The sequence below is a fragment of the Salminus brasiliensis genome, chromosome 12, assembly GCF_030463535.1.
Source record: "Salminus brasiliensis chromosome 12, fSalBra1.hap2, whole genome shotgun sequence".
NCBI classification, from domain to species: domain Eukaryota; kingdom Metazoa; phylum Chordata; class Actinopteri; order Characiformes; family Bryconidae; genus Salminus; species Salminus brasiliensis.
In genome coordinates this window covers 33,699,421-33,719,484 of record NC_132889.1, presented here as the reverse complement: position 1 = coordinate 33,719,484, position 20,064 = coordinate 33,699,421, and the positions used below count along the sequence as shown (strand labels likewise).

The 20,064-nt window shown below is 44.0% G+C and overlaps 1 protein-coding gene across 3 annotated transcripts in view; it reads left to right on the top strand.

The window, feature by feature from the left end:
- Positions 1–20,064, top strand: part of map3k14a (mitogen-activated protein kinase kinase kinase 14a) — a 35,076-nt gene that overhangs the window by 1,291 nt on the left and 13,721 nt on the right. The window contains exons 1-5 of one of the 3 annotated variants that reach the window (XM_072693548.1): positions 7,526–8,010; positions 18,145–18,419; positions 18,516–18,555; positions 18,656–18,857; positions 19,196–19,597. In XM_072693548.1, coding sequence (XP_072549649.1) covers positions 18,155–18,419; positions 18,516–18,555; positions 18,656–18,857; positions 19,196–19,597 — 909 coding nt within the window. In that variant the 5' untranslated portion in view covers positions 7,526–8,010; positions 18,145–18,154. Of the gene's footprint in view, positions 1–7,525; positions 8,011–10,567; positions 10,727–18,144; positions 18,420–18,515; positions 18,556–18,655; positions 18,858–19,195; positions 19,598–20,064 lie in introns of those variants that run through there. The other 2 variants (XM_072693546.1, XM_072693547.1) reach the window with 2 other exon arrangements.

The window sequence follows — 20,064 nt, the reverse complement described above, 5'->3', positions numbered from 1 at the left end:
TGTGGTTGTACTGGGAGGGGTTTTGATTGTACTGGGAGGAGATGTGGTTGTACTGGGAGGAGATGTGGTTGTACTGGGAGGTGTTTTGATTGTACTGGGAGGAGATGTGGTTGTACTGGGAGGAGTTTTGATTGTACTGGGAGGAGATGTGGTTGTACTGGGAGGAGATGTGGTTGTACTGGGAGGGGTTTTGATTGTACTGGGAGGAGATGTGGTTGTACTGGGAGGGGTTTTGATTGTACTGGGAGGAGATGTGGTTGTACTGGGAGGAGATGTGGTTGTACTGGGAGGGGTTTTGATTGTACTGGGAGGAGATGTGGTTGTACTGGGAGGGGTTTTGATTGTACTGGGAGGAGATGTGGTTGTACTGGGAGGAGATGTGGTTGTACTGGGAGGGGTTTTGATTGTACTGGGAGGAGATGTGGTTGTACTGGGAGGAGATTTGGTTGTACTGGGAGGAGATGTGGTTGTACTGGGAGGAGATGTGGTTGTACTGGGAGGGGTTTTGATTGTACTGGGAGGAGATGTGGTTGTACTGGGAGGAGATGTGGTTGTACTGGGAGGTGTTTTGATTGTACTGGGAGGAGATGTGGTTGTACTGGGAGGAGTTTTGATTGTACTGGGAGGAGATGTGGTTGTACTGGGAGGAGATGTGGTTGTACTGGGAGGGGTTTGATTGTACTGGGAGGAGATGTGGTTGTACTGGGAGGGGTTTTGATTGTACTGGGAGGAGATGTGGTTGTACTGGGAGGAGATGTGGTTGTACTGGGAGGAGATGTGGTTGTACTGGGAGGGGTTTTGATTGTACTGGGAAGAGATTTGGTTGTACTGGGAGGAGATGTGGTTGTACTGGGAGGAGATGTGGTTGTACTGGGAGGAGATTTGGTTGTACTGGGAGGAGATGTGGTTGTACTGGGAGGAGATTTGGTTGTACTGGGAGGAGATGTGGTTGTACTGGGAGGGGTTTTGATTGTACTGGGAGGAGATGTGGTTGTACTGGGAGGAGATTTGATTGTACTGGGAGGAGATTTGGTTGTACTGGGATGAGATTTGATTGTACTGGGAGGAGATTTGGTTGTACTGGGAGGAGTTTTGATTGTACTGGGAGGGTTTTTGATTGTACTGGAAGGAGATGTGGTTGTAGTGGGAGGGGTTTTGATTGTACTGGGAGGGTTTTTGATTGTACTGGGAGGAGATGTGGTTGTAGTGGGAGGGGTTTTGATTGTACTGGGAGGGTTTTTGATTGTACTGGGAGGGTTTTTGATTGTACTGGAAGGAGATGTGGTTGTAGTGGGAGGTGTTTTAGTTGTACTGGGAGGAGATTTGATTGTACTGGGAGGAGATTTGATTGTACTGGGAGGAGATTTGATTGTACTGGGAGGAGATGTGGTTGTACTGGGAGGAGTTTTGATTGTACTGGGAGGAGATTTGATTGTACTGGGAGGGGTTTCGATTGTACTGCGAGGGGTTTCGATTGTACTGGAAGGAGATTTGATTGTACTGGGAGGAGATTTGATTGTACTGGGAGGAGATGTGGTTGTAGTGGGAGGTGTTTTAGTTGTACTGGGAGGAGATTTGATTGTACTGGGAGGGGTTTTGGTTGTACTGGGAGGAGATTTGGTTGTACTGGGAGGAGATGTTATTGTATTGGGAGGAGATTTGGTTGTACTGGGAACAGATTTGGTTGTAGTGGGAGGAGATTTGGTTGTAGTGGGAGGGGTTTTGGTTGTACTGGGAGTGGCTTGGGTTGTACTGGGAGGAGATTTGGTTGTAGTGGGAGGAGTTTTGGTTAGAGCTGGGCAATATGACGATATTTTATCGTATTGTGATGAATGTTGTTATGGTGATTCCTATATGCTTTTCTAAGTATATAGAGGAGACTGTTAGTGCTTAATAAACACTGATCATCTGCAGGCTTCATTACTAACAGTGTAATTAGACCAATTATCTTTTAATTATTTTTTGCATATACATTTAATTTAATTATATATATTTTTTCATTCATTGTATAACTTTTAAGCACGGTTCCTTTATAAACTAATCTGCAGTTGAAGTTGGGCCTTACATTTAAGAAGCATTGACTCCAAATTTTTGAACTCAATGCAATACAGTGCACAAATATATATTAAGCAGTTAAGCAGCAATATCGCAATCGTCAATATTTTGTTGTTCATTAAATGATAGATTACATAATGTACTGATAATTGTCACATCTATTCTGCATCGCAGTCTGGGTTAATTAGATGTAGTTCAGCAGATGTTGAGTATATATACACAGTAAATATAGTGTAACATCAAGAAAGTACCATTAATATTTATACGGATGGCTCACCCATAATACATGGTCTATACCAGTACACTGTGATATTGGGATATGATTTTGTAGCTTTAATTTTGATATAAAAGGCTGTGTATGTGTGTATTCCATTGCCTGACTCAAAGGTAGTGTATCTCGTTCTGCTTTTACTGAATGAACGGATCAGAAACTCCCTTCTGGACATTTGCTTTATGTCTGATTACCATTTGCAGTAACCCGTACGATTCAGATCCCTCAAATGAAGACATTCTCAGTGTAGAATAACAGCATCACTTCATTCACGCCAGTGAACTTAAATATAAAGCAAACCCGAGCTTCATCTAATATTGTGATACCATGATTCCAAAGAAACGTACTGAGATAGAGTTATTAAATATCACCCTGCATTAATATTAGTGGGTAAATCCAGACTCACTGCATAGTCCGCTTAGTCTGAACCAGTGAATGTTTGCAGCACTAAAGACCATAATATGTGAGAAGACGATGCTGATTTATGAACGTGAAACCTGAAAGGCAGCTGGCGTGATGACTGGCATGGGCATGGTCCACATTGCAAACTGAATATAGCTTTGTATCCATGATGTATTTTTAGCTCCTGTGTCTAAACAGGTGTCCTTGCTGTGTGTGTGTGTGTTGTGTTTAGTAGATGTTGCCAGAGCAGCCAAACAATGCCTGCACTAAAATGTTTAACTGACAAATAAACGTATAAATCAATATTGTTTAAAATCAGACAGGTATCAGGTTCACGATGAAGACAGGTTCATGATGAAGTGTATGTGCAAAGGAAAAATGTCTGCATCTTGCATCCGGCCACTTATGGACTCGCTCATGTTTGCAAACACAAGTTGAACTATTATTGTGCTGCAAATTTGATGATCATTTCTGGAAAAATATGGTTAAAAATTAGATGGTGTTTACAGTGTTCTAAATGAAATGAAAGCCCTGTCTTTAAAATATACTGTACAAATAATATGTAATAATATGTAAAATAAAAATGAAGGATTTTGACAGTGTAAAAAAGATCCATGGAACCATCCTTGCTCTGACTTCAACATCCAGTTTGTGGAAACTCCAATATTAGGCAAGTAACAACACTTTCAGCTCTAAAGACCTGTTTACGTACTAGTTTCATAATAGATTCTGAATAATAACTATGATACTAAATAATTAGTAGTTACTTAATAATTAGTAGGGACTGAATGAGTCATACTTAATGCAGAATTATTAGATACTTATTATTAATTTGTAATGAATATGTAATACTTTTTTAATATATGTTGGGTATTGAATAATTAGTAGATACTAAAAAAACACACGTAATGAATAATTATTACTTATTTAATATATGTTGGGTATTGAATAATTAGTAGATACTAAATAATTAATACATATTGAATAAGTAATACGTTTTGAATATATGTTGGGTACTGAATATTTAGTAGATACTAAATAATGAATATGTAATGAATAAGTAATACTTTTTTAATATATGTTGGGTATTAAATAAGTAGTAGATACTAAATAATTAATCAGGGATGAATAAGTAATACTTTTTAAATATATGTTGAGTACTAAAATTATTAGTAGATACTAAATAATTAATACGTAATGAATTTTAATTCAAAAAATACTTTTTGAATATATGTTGGGTATTGAATAATTAGTAGATACTAAATAATTAATACATAATGAATAAACAATACTTTTTTAATATATGTTGGGTACTAAATAATTAGTAGATCCTAAATAACTAGTAGGTACTGTATAATTAGTACTTGTGTACAATTATTTGTTACTGAATCATTACTACTCATTGAATAATCAGTAGGTACTGAATCATTACTATGCATTGAATAGTCTAATTAGTAGATATTAAATAATTTGTATCTACTAAATAATTAGTAGGTACTGAATGAAAGGTGTTCACATTAAAGGTCAGAACTTACACTGGAGTTCAAGGGGTTAATGAGCTGCTTTCACGACTTCACCCTTCCACCTTGGCAAGGAATTTGTGTGGGTGGCAGCTAAATGTGTATCCATTCATGTAACTCAAGTGTTCCAGAGCTCTATGGCTGTTGGGTAGGGGGTCTCAGGTCATTTGGTGGGTTGCAGGGCTGCATTTGGAGCAGAGTCTGAGAACCAATAGGGCTTTAGGTTCTATGGAGCTCAAAGCTGTAGACTTACTCAGAGTTTAAGCATCCTGCACATCTGCGGGGGCGATGATGACTCACTACTGAGTGTGTTTGTGTATGTGTGTGTGTGTGTGTGTGTGTGTGTTTTAGTACAAATTTAATGCCTGGCTTTGTCGGAAAACCAGACAAAGGGAGTACCTACAATGTCAGGACCGATTAATGAGTTAGGCCAAAAACGTCCTTATTGTGTATGTGGTTTCTTCTCATTCTTCCAGGTCCTGGATCTGTTATTTGGTTGTGTGTGAATGTGTGTGTTCTGGATTTACACATTCTTGTCAGTCTGACTATCTGGGGGCCTCTCATTCCTCGCATTCATTACCTTCCCCGAGTTTCCTTTGAATACACCCTCCTTACAGAGCAGCTCTGTAATCCTTCTTTGCCATGCATTCATGCAGGACACATCAACATACCCTGAACTTGTTCACATCCAGTTGCTACATTGCTAATGCTTTATTGCCCTTAATTATAACTCTTTAGGGTCAGATCATCAGAACTTTTTGTTATTGTAAATATGGTATTTAAATACACCAGCTGCCTTTTACTGTATGTGATGATTTTAGGATGAACAGACCAATAGAAATAGTCCACAGCTAGAGTTTAGTCCATTTTGTTGACCATTACTACTGCCGTGGTCTAAACTATTGTTGTAGACAAAGGGAAAAGATGTCCATTTATATATATATACATAGACTAAACTCTCATTGTGGGCCAATAGAAATAATGCATACGAATAGAAATGGTCAGTTAGAACAGTTTAGTCCATGTCATTGTGGACTGTTTCTTTTCATGGACTAAACTATCATTGTGGACCAATAGAAATGGTCCACAGCGAGAGTTTGTTGTGGACCATTTTTATATATACGTAGATTAAACTCTCATTGTGGACCAATAGAAATGGCATGGACTAGTAGACATGGTCCTATTGATGTGGACAAAATCTTTGCTGTGGATCAATAGAAATGGTCAACAATGCAAGATTTGTCCATGTTGTAGGACATTATTATTACAGAGGACTAAACTCTTGTTGTGGACAAATAGAAATGACATAGACACAACGTGGACACAATGAGTTTAGTCCATGTTGTTGTGGACCATTTTTATTGGTGTAGACTAAACTCTCATTGTGGACTAATAGAAATATGCATATGAATAGAAATGGTCAATTAGAAGAGTTTAGTCCATGTCATTATGGTCTGTTTCTTTTTATGGACTAAACTATCATTGTGGACCAATAGAAATGGCATGGACTAGTAGACATGGTCCATAGTGAGAGTTTAGTCCATGTTGTTGTGGGTCATTTCTATTGATATGGACAAAATCTTTGCTGTGGATCAATAGAAATGCTCCGCAATGCCAGATTTGTCCATGTTATTGACCATTACTATTGCAGAGGCCTAAACTCTTGTTGTGGACAAATAGAAATGACATAGACACAACGTGGACACAATGAGTTTAGTCCATGTTGTTGTGGACCAATAGAAATGATGCATACGAATAGAAACGGTCAATTAGAGGAGTTTAGTCCATGTCATTGTGGACTGTTTCTTTTAATGGACAAAACTTTGTGGACAAAATCATTGTGGACCAATAGAAATGACATGTACCAATAGAAATGATCCACAACCCAAGTATTGTCCAGGTGATTGGTCATTACAATTGCTGTGGACTAAATGTGGACTAAGCGGTCATTGTGGAACAATAGAAATGGTCCACAACACGTCTTGTCCATGTTGTTGACCATTACTATTGCCATGGACTAATCTTTTGCTGGGGGCAAATAGAAATGACATAGACACAACATGGACCCAATGATGTGGACCAATAGGAATGGAAACAACTCTAATTGTGGACCATTTTTATTGGTCCACACAAATAGAAATGGTCCACAGCGAGAGTTTAGTCCATGTAATAGTGGAGCATTTGTGGAGCATTGTAAAGAAATGGTTCACCCCAATGTTTTCTAAACTGACGCAACCAATAGAAATGGTCCAAAACAAGAGTTTAGTCCACATACTTGTGAACCATTCCTATTGGTTTAGTCTATAGGTCCGTTCATCATGACCTGTTTACAGTATAAAGGGGAAGTTGGAGTTTTCAGATGGTGGAACAACAATGAACACCTAATAAACATGGAAACTATAAGCTTCCTTAAGACAGCAGCGATAAACAGGTCCCTGAGATCGGACATGCCCAGTGGTCAGGGCGGTTTGTAAGGTCTGACCCTGCAACGGCGCACCCCCTCATTACTGCCATGCGAGTGTGTGTTTTCTTCCGTGGTGCACTGGCAGTGTTCTGCCTACCACATGGTTCCTGTAGCAACAGCCAGAACCAGCACACTTCCCTTTAGCGCGGCGTGAGCTAACGGCCCGACTCTCTGTGAAGCAATCGCGGCTCGTCCCCATCTGCCTGTTTGTCTCTCACTTCCCCATGTGCTCGTACCAGAGAAACACTGTTGGACAAGAACAGTGACCTGAGAAATGGCCTGTGCTGCTGTGAGCTGCTGGGAAATGGTCACGTCTTAATTTGATCCAGTCGCCGCTCAGGCCCAGTGTCGTAATCCGCTTTCTGATCACGCCATATCAGAACCAGCATAGAGCCTCAGTGAACACCCATAACAGCCATGTTTGGTCCAAGCACTCTGGCAGGCCGACCAAGCGCACAATGCCAAAAAAAAACAAAAACCAGAAGCATCATGTTTGCCTTGTGGTTTAACGCTTATGCATGTGTTAATGCATTAATCATCCTGACAGTAAAGCCTGAAAACAGCCTGAGGATTCGGCTGAGTAACACTTCACAGTAACTGCAGCGATATTTCTGCAAGAAGTCGAGATAAACTGGCTTATGTGGTTTCTCACACTGTCTGATGTATTGATATCTATAAGCCTGGTGGGCTACACTCCTAAAACCGAAGGGTGGCTTCAGTTGGTTCCTAAAACAACACGTTTGGTCGCATTAAGAACCATGCTATTACTTTACTTCTATGCATTTAATGTAGCAATAAATTGATAAAAGGGGGTTGATCATTTTCCTCACCAAAAAAATATTCTATTTATTCGTTTAACAAATGATGTGAAAGACAGTTCTTCAGTTATATGTGTTTAGCTATATAGATGACCTCCATCTCTCTAACTTACAGGGTTGCGATGCCCATTGCAATCTGACACCCCGTCCACGGTCCATTTTCACGCCTTCCGTCTCCACATTGTTTAAATAGCAGCGGTGCTAGCGAATATATCTACGCTGATGGTCGCGGTGGTCCCGAAATGAGGGGTGTTCAGGTAGATTTCTGGTGTATTTCTGTGTATTTTGGCAGCGGAAAACAGCTCCACTGACTGGAAACAGCCTAGGCAGACATTCGTCAACAGTCAGACGTTCGTCGCTATCTCTGCAGTGAATTGTCAACACAGGCGCGTGCAGCCCGGCACGCTCTACACCCTTGCTTTGCACCATTGAAATAGCAATCCGCCAAAGTCAGACCGTACCTGGCTCTTAAAGGGAAAGGTGAGTGATACGCTGATTGCTTTATTATTGCGTGTTATGTCTAAAACACACCTATGATTAATTAAGAAACTTAGTACATGACTATAATTAGTAATGCCCCGTCGTAATGATAGCTGCTGCACGGTGCGAGGTTGACGACTCGCCCCAAAGATAAAGCTAAAATAGGACCCAGATGTTGAATGAGAACATGTGAAAAAGGACAATCGTTTTTATGGAGTGTCCCAATTTGTTCCACACGATTGCAGGTAATGCAAGTTGCGATCTAAAAAATCCAGTGCATCCAACAATAAGGGTAGCATTATATACAAGCTTCTTGTATACAGTTATAGAAACCCAGAAGCTCACAGAACGCTCCAGTTTCACATGCTGACCCGTTACTGTGGCCAGCGTGTAGAAGCACATTTCGTAGCTCCTCTAGTGGCAGAGTTAACAGGTTAAGACTCTGAATGGGACTCTGAATGTCTCACCAGTTTGTCTCCGGCTTTATTAGTGCCAGCTTTATCAGGACTTGTTTGTGCCACATCTTTTTGGGCAGAAGCCAGACATACCTGATCTTTGCTATGTTATGTGGGTGGCAGGGCAGGCTATTATCAAGTCCATTGTGATCGACTGAGGTATGCATGGGAAGTATTTGAGTTTCGGGTTGGACATGATAGACCAGGAATGCTGAGTAGATGGTGTGATCTCAGGAGGGCAGGGCAGTAAAACAGTTCGCTACAGATGGAGGAACTGATGGTTGTTGTTGGTGTTTTTCTAGCCAATAGACAGGCGGCTATAGCAGCTGTGTGGCTGTGTGGTTTGGCTTGGCTTGGTTTGGATCACGGCCTCTTTTGCCAATAGTGAAAAGCAGAGCAAATGGAAGTCATTATGACGTTTTACTTATTGACAGAATAGGAATGTGGCAGCTGGTCTTTACGTTATGTCTTACGAGTTTTAATGATGAATGGACCAATAGAAATGCTCCAAAATGACTGGATCTTTTTTTTTTTTTTTTTTTTGGAATATCCGTTGAAAGAAAACATACATATCCATAATAGTGACTTTTTTAGTTGCAGATTTTACTTAAGTTGCATTTTTAACTTAATTAACGTTATTGGGTTATTATTAGGTTATTGGGAATAAATTGCAGTTTAATATCATTATATTCTGTTGTTTTAAGCATATAGTTTTGTTTATGAGGATCATTTTTGATTAAATACAATGTAACGTCCAGCAAACGTAGAAAACTGGCTATAGGAGTACAGCTTATTTGCATGCATTAAGCAGCTATGTAGCCGGCTAAAGCCTCTGTAATAGAGGTAGCTAGCTAGCTATTTGTCTATTTAGGTGGTCTTATAGGGTGTGTTTACAAACCCACAGCGAGGACGACGCTTGAAATCGTCTGAGAATTAGTGACTAGCTCTGTTTTTTCAAACGGCAGAGACAGAAATTAAGATAGCAGAGACGGCAGAGACCTTTATTTGTAGTTTTATCAAAATATAATTATTTTAAATGCTTGATTGAACTATTTTTTTTTGGGGGGGGGTTAAACAATTACATTACTCATCAAAATAATTTACATTTACGGCATTTAGCTGACCCTCTTATCCAGAGTGACTTACAGGGTTACTTGTATTACAGCGTTAGGCCAGTGTAGTGTTAGGAGTCTTGCCCAAGGACTCTTATTGGTGTAGCACAGCATAGTCACCCAGACCGGGAATCGAACCCCAGTCTCCCAAATGGCATGGTAGCTTAGTGGCATTTAGTGGTGTTATCTGTCGCGCCACACCAACCACTATAATTGATCAATTATATGATAGAAGAGTCGTTCGTGGGAGCCCTGTTCTCTTGGGAAGTTGCCATGGTGTTGATACAAGGTTTTTGCATGACAGCAATGATAAGCTTAAAGTTAAACAGCAGCAAAAAAAAAAATTGAGCAGATGATATCAGAGATGGTGAATGTAAACAATGAGCTTCATAAATATGATAAAATCCTCATTAATATTACCCTTCTAATTCAGACACGGGAGCCATAGTCACAGTAAAACGTGACGGGGTGGTAAATTTGGATAAATTGATCGTTTTAGACCTAGCAGACGTGTCCATTCGATTTTCTTTGCATCATTAGTGTAAAATCATTGAACTTAAAGCAGTTATCACTGTCTGCTGCTGTGCGTGACGGGGTGGTTGCATGTCCTGATTACAGCACCAGCAACGTAAAAACCGAGCAAGCAGTCGACTGGAGCAGACATCAGATGACCTTGTAGTTAAACAGAGAGGCTGCTGTAAACAGACGGAATTACAGGATGGAGATGTGAATGTAAACAATAAGCGCAGCGCGAGAGAGAGTGAGTGAGAGAGAGAGGGGGGGGGGGGGCGAGAGAGCCTGTGAGAGAGCTTTTGAGCTTTTTCAAAGGTCGCACTCAAGCCCTGTGCTGCGGAAGGGGAGGAGGGAGTGAGCCGCCAAAGAAACGGGTGGATTTCTCAGAAATCAGCTCCGTCCAATGAGAGAGAGAGAGAGCCGAGAGAGGGAGGAGCCCGGTGAGCCAAGGCTTGTGAGTAAACGAATGCTGGCAGAGAGAGAGAGAGAGAGAGTGTAGAGAGCCCCATGCTCACGCTGCACAGGACCCAGGGGTAGAGGAACACGCTCTCTGAACTGCACGGATGAGCCTGAGGAAGACTAACACAGGAGAGGAAGACCACTGGGAATGAGAGGTTCTCTGCAGTGGCTTGGCTGGTATGGACTATGCATGTCTCTCTCTCTTTTTCTCTCTCTCTCTCTCTCTGTTTTTATCTGCCTCTCGCGCTCTCTCTCTTTCTCTCTCTCGTGTGGCCTGGTCTCATGTTCTGGTTTATCGTTGCTTTTTAAGCTACACTCAGATACATGTGGGGCGATTCAGCAATGGTTTGTAATGCAGAACATTTGCTGGGTGCCTGAATGTGTGTGTGTGTGTGTAGTGTACAGGAGTGTGTAGTGCTTTGGGCTTCACTGTAGCAGGAAGTTGAAGCAAGAAAAAAAAAATGTTAGACATCAGAGTGGGAGAGACGGAGCAGGCTGATTACTTACAGCAGAGAGAGAGAGAGAGAGAGAGAGAAAGCGAGTGAGAGAGATGCAGTTATAGTGAGGAGCTGTTGAATGCTTCAGTCCACAGTGCTGCTGTTGGTCCAGGTTCTCCATTTTTGCCGTTTTCCACTTTCTGACAGATGTCAATCTGCTGTTGTCCAAATGTCAGGACGAACGGACCAATAGAAACGCTCCAAAATGACCTGGGGTCGAGTCTTTTTATTCATCAACTTCCATCACAACCTACTCCTGAACAGCTGCTGTTCTGGAGATATGAGGTTCTTGTTTGACAGTGACAGTAATGTGTGTGTGTGTGTGTGTGTGTGTATGTGTGGTTTAAAGATGCAGTCATGGAAGGGAGGTTCCTTGCCTGACACCGTAGGTCTTGCTAATTAGCTGCTGCTGCTGTAATACTGTGGGCAGCACTCACTCTCCACTAGAAGCTCCGGAGCCGTCCTGACCGCTCGGTTAAGCTCATTTACACCGTCTATGATTTATATAATAATAGAATAGGTGTTTGTTGCTATTGGGCTCCCCCTACAGGTGCACCGCTGACGTCAATACAAATCAGCTGTACACGTGCATTTCTGGACAAGCTGAGGGATCCAGAAACAGCATCTGAAGGTAGAGAAGCATGTGGACTGAGGCGGTGGAGTAATACTACAGGATTTTACACTCAGCTTTTATTGGTAGATCTGTTTCTGACCACGGAGAGCTGTACAATACCAGTCTGAAAACCAGTCATGACCGATCATACAAGGCAAGGGTCGGCCCAGGCTTTTCTTCCAGGCTTGTATTTACCAGCGTTGAAACTGAAGAAGAGAGAGCCTCTGGAATAAGCTCGCAAGCTAATGTGCTGTCTCCAAACTAGCCAGTACACATTTACAGACCCTCCGTCACTGCAGAGAGCGCCTCCCACTTTTAACCCCCGCATGACCATCATGTCCATACCGCAAGTGCTGTGGTAGTTCTGGAGAGAGGTTCACCTGCAAGCTCCACCAAAGTTCAGTAGTGCAGTAGCAGCATCCCGGCCTGGAGTGGAAATGACAGAGATGCCGTTCTCCCTGTTCCTGTCAGTGGATTTGAGCTAAAGCTGAAGAGCATGGGGATGGACCGATACTGACATGGTCCTGATATCGTTCGATATTCATCCCTCCTGGCAAGCCGGGCAGCCAGTGACTTCATCAAAAAACGTCCTGAGCAACCAAGAGCGTTGAACGTACCTGAACACTGACCTTACAGTCCCACAGATTACCCAGGAGCTTTGTGTTTGACTTGTGAATCTGACATGCTTGTGCATTTTAAGCTGGTGTAGCACTCACTTTATCCATGCGACCATGCCAGAACCTCTTATGGTGCCTTGAGGAACCTTCAAGGGACCTTTTTCTTCTAAAAGCCTTTTCTTGAAGGTTCCTCAAAGCACCTTAAGAGGTTTCTCCACAGTTTCGAGCTGAAGAACCTCCTGCAAAAGGATCATCTTGAACTTTTTAACAGTGTAGTTGCTACCTCAGCTTGGAAGCTTGCTTGGAAGTGCCCCTTCGAGGCTCGGGCACGTCAGGGTTCTAGCTCATGCAGATATACTGTGTGGTTTGTGAAGTAATGCGTAAAGTATTTTGGTTCATAAAGAGGGTCAGCTGTGTATGTCTGGACAGTCTGGCCTGCTGGACTAGTGCCATGTTCATATACTGATTAACCTGGCTCTGGAGCCTATGAATTCACTGGTGCGTCATATTCCATATTTCCTGATGTTTCTATTAATATCTTTGTGATAATATGGTGCAAAAACACGGTTCAAACATTTCCTGAATCTGTAGAGCCCGCCTGTTCCATTGCATACAGTTACTGAGTTGTATGTGACTCGCTTCTGGAGTAATGAGGCTGTAAAGATGGGCTGATATACTTGTTTAGGCTGGATTCTCATCCTCTTGCTGTGGTCGGTGTGGCGCAACAGATAACAGCACTACCTGCCAGTGAGTTACCACACCATGTGGGAGACTGGGGTTTGATTCCCAGTCTGGGTGACCGTATGCTGCGCTACACCAATAAGAGTCCTTGGGCAAGACTCCTAACACTACATTGGTCCATCTCTGTAATACCAGTAACCTTGTAAGTCGCTCTGGATAAGAGCGTCAGCTAAATGCCATAAATGTAATTGGTGGATTCGTGTGTCCGTCTGTGGTTTTGTGTGAAACCAATGTTTATATATACAATTTATTCATATATGCCCCTACTTATGTGAAGCTGAGACTCTGGTAAGCACCAAGACAGTCCGTCCACATGTGTGAAGGCACGTTTTCACAGGAAATAAATAGGTTTAGGGTCAGAGTATCTCTTCACACGGCACTCTAGGTCACCCGGGGTCTCATTATAGAGATCGCTGAGACTGTTCTGAACATTTCCATGTAAAACATGTGGGGGTTGTCTTATATGCAAGTGCCTTTAAAGGCCAATTTAAGAAGACATGCAAAAATCTTAGAGGCTAAAGCTTCCAACTCAGAGCTGGAATGGAGCTGTGATGCTGGGCCGAGGCTTCGCTGTGGTCACCCACAGAGTCTTCACCCTGGTTTCCGTGTCAGCCACACCCTTACAGAAGATTCGCTTTGGTGTTGCAGCAGAAGAGAGTGTGTGGCATATGTAAAACTGGGGTCCGAGCGGAGTTGCAGATGCCAGTTTTACCTTGCAAATCAGCAGATCAGTTTTAGCTCAAGTCTGGTCACAGCGTGATCACTGTGTAAGCCAGAGAGGAGCTGGAGTCGCTTTCTGCAGTCGGGACTGGTCAGGACAGATCAGGACAGGTCAGGTCTGGACAGGTCAGTGTGATTTACATGCTTTGACATCAAAAAAGAGCCCTACACTCAAACCCGTGGGCCTGATTGGTTGTGGGCTGTAACCTGATTTAGGAGCCGCACACTCCCACCAACTCTATGAGTGACGCTAACTGAGGCACTGAGGTTGAGCTGCCAGCGCTCTCGGTTCCTCAGGAAGCATTTTGATGATGTCACCGGCTGCCTTGCTCGCTAAGAGGGATCAAAATGGAGGATTGGGCTCTCTAAAGCCGGCGAGCCTTTGGCAGGCCTTCTCTCACATGATGTCACCTTCAGATCAGGGCCTGTTTTCTCTTAGCTCTGAAGAAGTATGCAGAAGAGAGAGCGAGGAGGGGGGGGCAGGAGATGGAGGAGGAGGAGGAGGAGGGAGTAAGCCAGAGATAAAGCAAGCGAGCGCGAGAGAGAGAGAGAGAGAGAGAGAGAGCGAGTGAGTGAGTGAGCAAAGGCTAACACTGTCATGTGACAGCTCTCTGATGCAACATGCTGTAAGCACTGCAGTTCACTTTGCCCTGGCCTCTCAGTCAGCAGGCCCATATCAACACACTGCAGCAGCTTTGAATATTAATGTAGAATATTAATAATAATAATAATAATAATTAATAACTGCAAAAAATGATGTTTCCAATACCTATAGATCCTACCGTCCCAGCCAAGTTTAATAACCACATACCACACACACTCTGATTAGAGCCTTAATAAAGAGCACAGAGCAGGGTCTCGAACCCACATACCGGACAACTGGCTTAAGGCCCATTAATGCTCACCGTTAACTATGGATGCGGATATGGACGGGGCCTCATGTCCGTACTTCACGTTGATTTCGTCCGTATTTGTGCACGCTTACGGAAAGCTTACGAATACGGTGGGATTGGAGCAGTACTACTGTAAATTTGAATGCAGAACTTTTTACATCACTTTTACAGACGTTTACACTGCTGCCTCTTTGATCTTTTTTCCTAGCAAGTGCATCATCACAACCTCCTCCTCCACCGTTGCCACTCTGAACTGCCCTCTAGTGGATGTACTGCTTAACATCAACGGAAATATTTATTTTGTACGTAAAGGAAGTGGAAATGAGCCTTTAAGCACTCAGCTATAGAGCTGTGTATCGGCCAGAACCTTGGCCAGACAGGGGATACGGTATGATATATTGCGATACTGCAAGCAAACGATATATCGCGCTATTTTTTTTTTTTTTGATCAAATTTTAGGAAATGTGTCTAAGTATAAAAACAAAATGCATCGTATGCAGACAGAGTAAGACACTGCTTTCTAGAGGTCAGGGTTTTAATAAACACCACAGAATGAACCACTGTCTGATCCACCAATCTTTACAACTGAAAAACTGTGTTTGGGAATCGATACAGGATCGCCGAGCTTAACGCCGTGATACTCTGATATATCGCTATTTCCGTAAACCTCTACTCCGCTACTGAGCTGCGTACAGGAAAGACACAACTGCTTGGAGGCCTGCTTGGTCCCTTGCTGCATGCTACGTGGTAAGCTGTGGACGAGTGAAGTTCGGATTTGCATGGTATTGTGGGATTTGTAGTGGATTTCTGTGCATCGCTATGGAAATTGTGTAGACTTTCTCTCTTTGTCTTCATGTGTAGAGAGAACGGCTCATATACTTCATTGTTTTTTTTTCCCCTGAAGTGTTTCCGTTATTCTGGCCTCTTCACGTGGACCAGACGAGGCAAGCGTGTCAGGGTTGTTGGACAGTTGTAGGGTATGTGTATGTGAAAACCCATCCAGCACTCCAGCAATGTTTACACACTACAGGCTGTATCAGCTACCTCAGGGGGGCGCTATACCACACTAGAGTGGAACCTGTAAGACTGTTTGGATTGTCTTTGGGTTGTGAGGGGTTGGGTGGTTGGGGGAGGATGGGTGGCTGGGTCGTTGGATGGATGGGTGGTTGGGGGGGGGTGTTGAGTGTTGGACCATGGAGTAAACCAAACCATGACCTTGGTGTGCCCTTTCCCCTCTGCTGAACAGTGCTGGGTTAAGGAAACGCCTCTGGATGAGAGGAATAATTGCATGCTATGGTCAAATACAAAAAGACACGTCACGTCTTCCATAACTGTAGTACGTGTCTCATTTTAGACCCGCCTGTTCACACGCATTTTTCCAGACAGCCCATCTCATGTTCTGCCCCGAGGCTGACTATAAACAGGCCTCTCCGGCTTTTTCCTCCAATTCAGCCAGTCAGCAACTTCCTCATCTACTCAAGCTGTGAGATTTCCCTGTCCTCGCTGTCAAACGGGCCCTGAGGTGATGTGTCCTCCGGCGCTCGAGCAGCTTGGCGATCAGGTTTCACACACCACAAACCTTAGGAAATGCTGCGAGAACAGAGGAGTGCTTGTGCTTTGTTTGACCGAGCACAATGAGAGCTGTCTGCTCCGTTTATCTCCTCACAGGTACAGAGTTCACAGGAGATTAGCAGATCAGCTGTCATTCCAGATTAATGACTTTTTATTATCAGTTCATGTCTGAAAGAAAACACCGGGGCCTCTAAGTCACCGTGACCGGCAGCGGTTAAAAAGGGGGCCAGGTGTGAGGCCGAGCGTGTGAATGGCAGGTGTAGGATGAGTCGGCGAGCCCTTCTTTAGCCTCATTTCTACTCCTTATTGTGCACGGAAATGAAAAACGTAACTGTCAGTGCTGAAGTATTGCCCTGTGTCCTTTACGTTGGTATGAGTCCATCCACTACCCACTAGGCATTTAGCTGACGCTCTTATCCAGAGCGACTTACAGTGTTACTCGTATTACAGAGGTGGGTCAGTGTAGTGTTAGGAGTCTGGCCCAAGGACTCGTATTGGTATAGCGCAGTATAGTCACCCAGACCGGGAATTGAACCCCAGTCTCCCACATAGTGTGGTACCGGCCGGTAGTGGTGTTACCTATTGTGCCACATCAACCACTAGAGGGCAGTTCACAGTCTAAGGTTTCTGCCGCGGTGACGGTGGGTGGAGGAGGAGGTCATTATAATGTACTGTAAGCGGCCGGACGTTTTTCCGCTGTCTTGTCCATATGGCAGTGGTCGTGTTTTGCTACTGGCTGCACGACCCCCACTATTTCCACAGTGGTGGCTCAGCGGTTAGAACGCCGGGCTATCGATAACAGGGTTGTGGGTTCGATTCCTGGGCTCAGCAAGCTGCCACTGTTGGGCCCTTGAGCAAGGCCCTTTACTCTCTCTGCTCCCCGGGTGCTTGAGTTGGCTGCCCTCCGCTCTGGGTGTGTGTGTACTCACTGCCCCTAGTTCACTAGTGTGTGTCTGTGTGTTCACGACCACAGATGGGTTAAATGCGGAGGACACATTTCGCTGTACAGTGACAAATACGTGCACCTTTACCTTTACATTATTTTCCTGTGGTAGTGCTTCGTTATGTCCGTATCCATCCAGTCTTTGGAGGCCATGCACAAATCCGGATGAAGTGAACACAGAGTACGGACAGAAGGCTCCGTCCGTATCCATGTCCGTATTGAGCAAAAATGAGCATTAGCACAACACGAGCCATGGCAATACTTGTATCGTATAGGGCTGCAAAATGCTGTTTATGGCGTGCGGCGAGCCTCCTGACCAATCACAGGCATTCCTGGTGAGTGTTCTATTGGTATTTTGGTGGTTTATGGTGTCCGATCATTAAGTCCACCAACATTTTGGTCATTTTGGTCAAATCATAGTTACAATACATAGCTAATGCTCAGACCTAGCTGGAATTGTGGTATAACACTCAGCTAATTACTCACTGTTCTTATGTGGTTGGTGTAGCATAGTGGATAACACCACCGCCTTTCCCATTGCAGACTAGGCTTCAGTTTCTTGGTCAGGCAAGTTCCCCACACTTGCTTGGGCAAGACTGCTAACTCTGCATTCTCCTACCTGTGTGGCATGATTCAGATGTAAGTCGCTCTGGATAAGAGATTCAGCCAGATGTCGTAGATGTTAACACTAGGCCGTGTGGCTACCGCTGTTATCACATGACCTACTTTGCTTTGGGTTCTGTTGGTTTTCTCATTAGCCTTTGTAGTAGTGAGATTGTAGAATAATGTATAACTGCATAAGCAAATTAGCCCTAGCTGCTCGTTCTTGGTATGGTAGTGTTAGGCCACATGTGGCTGTTATTGGTAGAACACTAGGTTGGGCTACAGGCAGTTCTGTGATGTTTCTATTCATTCCTTTTTGTCTCCAGATACCCACTGTATGTCCATCTGTACAATCCGATTGTTGACCGTTTGTGACCATGTGTCTTCCCTCTGCAGTCTCTGAAAGATGGCAATGGTACACAGGATCTTGAACTCCACCAGGCCCTTCTCCATGTCCACGGATCAGCCGAAATACAAGACTCTTGGCTGCCTCTACCCCACACCAGACCCACACGCGGCTGGCACCACTGGCAAAAACAGCGAGCACCCGCTGATTATTCCTAAAGACCTTCTGAAGGCTATCTCTCAAGGAACAGCCAAGCATTTGGGGAATGATACTCAATGTCCCTTCACAGGGACAGAGAAGCTGTCCTTTATTGCCCAAGCAGAGTGTGAGTACCAAAAATAATTTTTTATATAGTAATGGAGGTCCCAGTTTAACTGCTGATACTTACACACTGGTATTCCACCTCCTCCTTCTGTTACAGGTGAATCTCAGGACTCGCAAGAATTCTGCCCCAACAGCAGGTAAACAGCAGGCCTGATGGGCCCCTACCAGTTCACCGACACACTCAGTCAGTGTATCCCGTGTTCGTATTCCTTACTGTCCTCTTCCATTCCTTTCCAGACACAAAAATGTCACCTACAGCAACGTCAGTGCTGCCCTCTCCTGCACCCAGGGGTCCGCCTCCCGCCGCCGGCCACGGAAAAAGCGGCGAAAGAGGCAGCGGCCGAGGCAGGGGGAGAGGGAGGGCCAGCAGAGAGATGGAGGGAGCGAGAGAGTGAGAGAAAGGAGATTGACTGGAGTGCCGGAACAGGACAGTGGAGCGGTGAGCTCAGCTGTAGTAGATGTGCGAAAACCTTGTGTCTCCAGCACAGCAACTTTACTTTTTTAACTTTCAGTGGAGGTCAATAGAAAAATATTTAATTCCGATTCCATTTTGGAGCATTTCTATTGGTCCGTTCATCATGAAATTTGAACACATTGTAAAGAACAACTACTCAGTTCAAAAAGTTAAAAATGAGGATACAAAAATGGAGATACAAGGTTTTTAATGGATGAAATAATCGTCATCAACAAATGCTGTGAAGGTTTTTCCTATATAAGCCAGTATGTACACCGCCAAGCACTGTCACTGACCCGTGTGCTGTCCTGTCCCTGCTCCAGGTGGAGGAGTGTAGCTACAGCAGCACTAGCAGCAGATCCTACAGCAGCAACAGCAGCAGCAGCAGCAGAGCTGTCAGAACAGAGAGCCTGTCTGTGCAGGAGACGGCCCAGCCGTCCTACTCCTCTCACCTCGACCTCCACAGCACGCCCCTTTCCTCCGCACGCACCTGGGAGCGCTATGGCCGGAAGTGCGAGAGTTCGGTGGACTCGTCCCTGATCAGTGAGACAGGCTGTAGCCTGGCCGTACTGGGGCTCCAAAACAACGTCATGCTGACCGATCGCTCCTACGCCTCACCTTTCGCCAGAGAGATAGTCAGAGCAGAGGAGGCGAGACAACAGGAGCAGGATGAGGGGGAAGAGCGGGAGGAAAGTGACACAAACGAAGGGCTTCTCTTTGAAGAGGTGATTTTGTCTTCTGGAGTGCAGGCTTATCGTTCGGCTGTTAATCCCGAGGTTTATTACACAGTAATTAAGGGATCAGGCAGTGAAGGTATACTTTAGAGATGTTCACCCTATTCTCTATTGAGCCCCATCTGAAGCATGCAGTCAGTCACTATGGATAACATTTTTGACAGATTTCTCTATACTTAGAGGAAAAGGCAGAGACTTCAGTTGAGGCGACAGTGCTTAGATATCATTTAACAAGCCTATCTACTACCCTGTTATGAATTTACAACCCTGTTATCAGAATAAAGCATGCGGATTTTCCTTTTACGGAGGGCCAACAAACATTGAGCTCTGCTTTTATTAAAAAAAAAAACACTGTAATAATTTGATAGTCTTACCGGACAGTGCTGCTGTCCTCCCGTTGTGTCCTCTCAGCGCAATGAATTGTTAGCAAGCTGAAGAGATTGCAGCCAGGTTAGCTT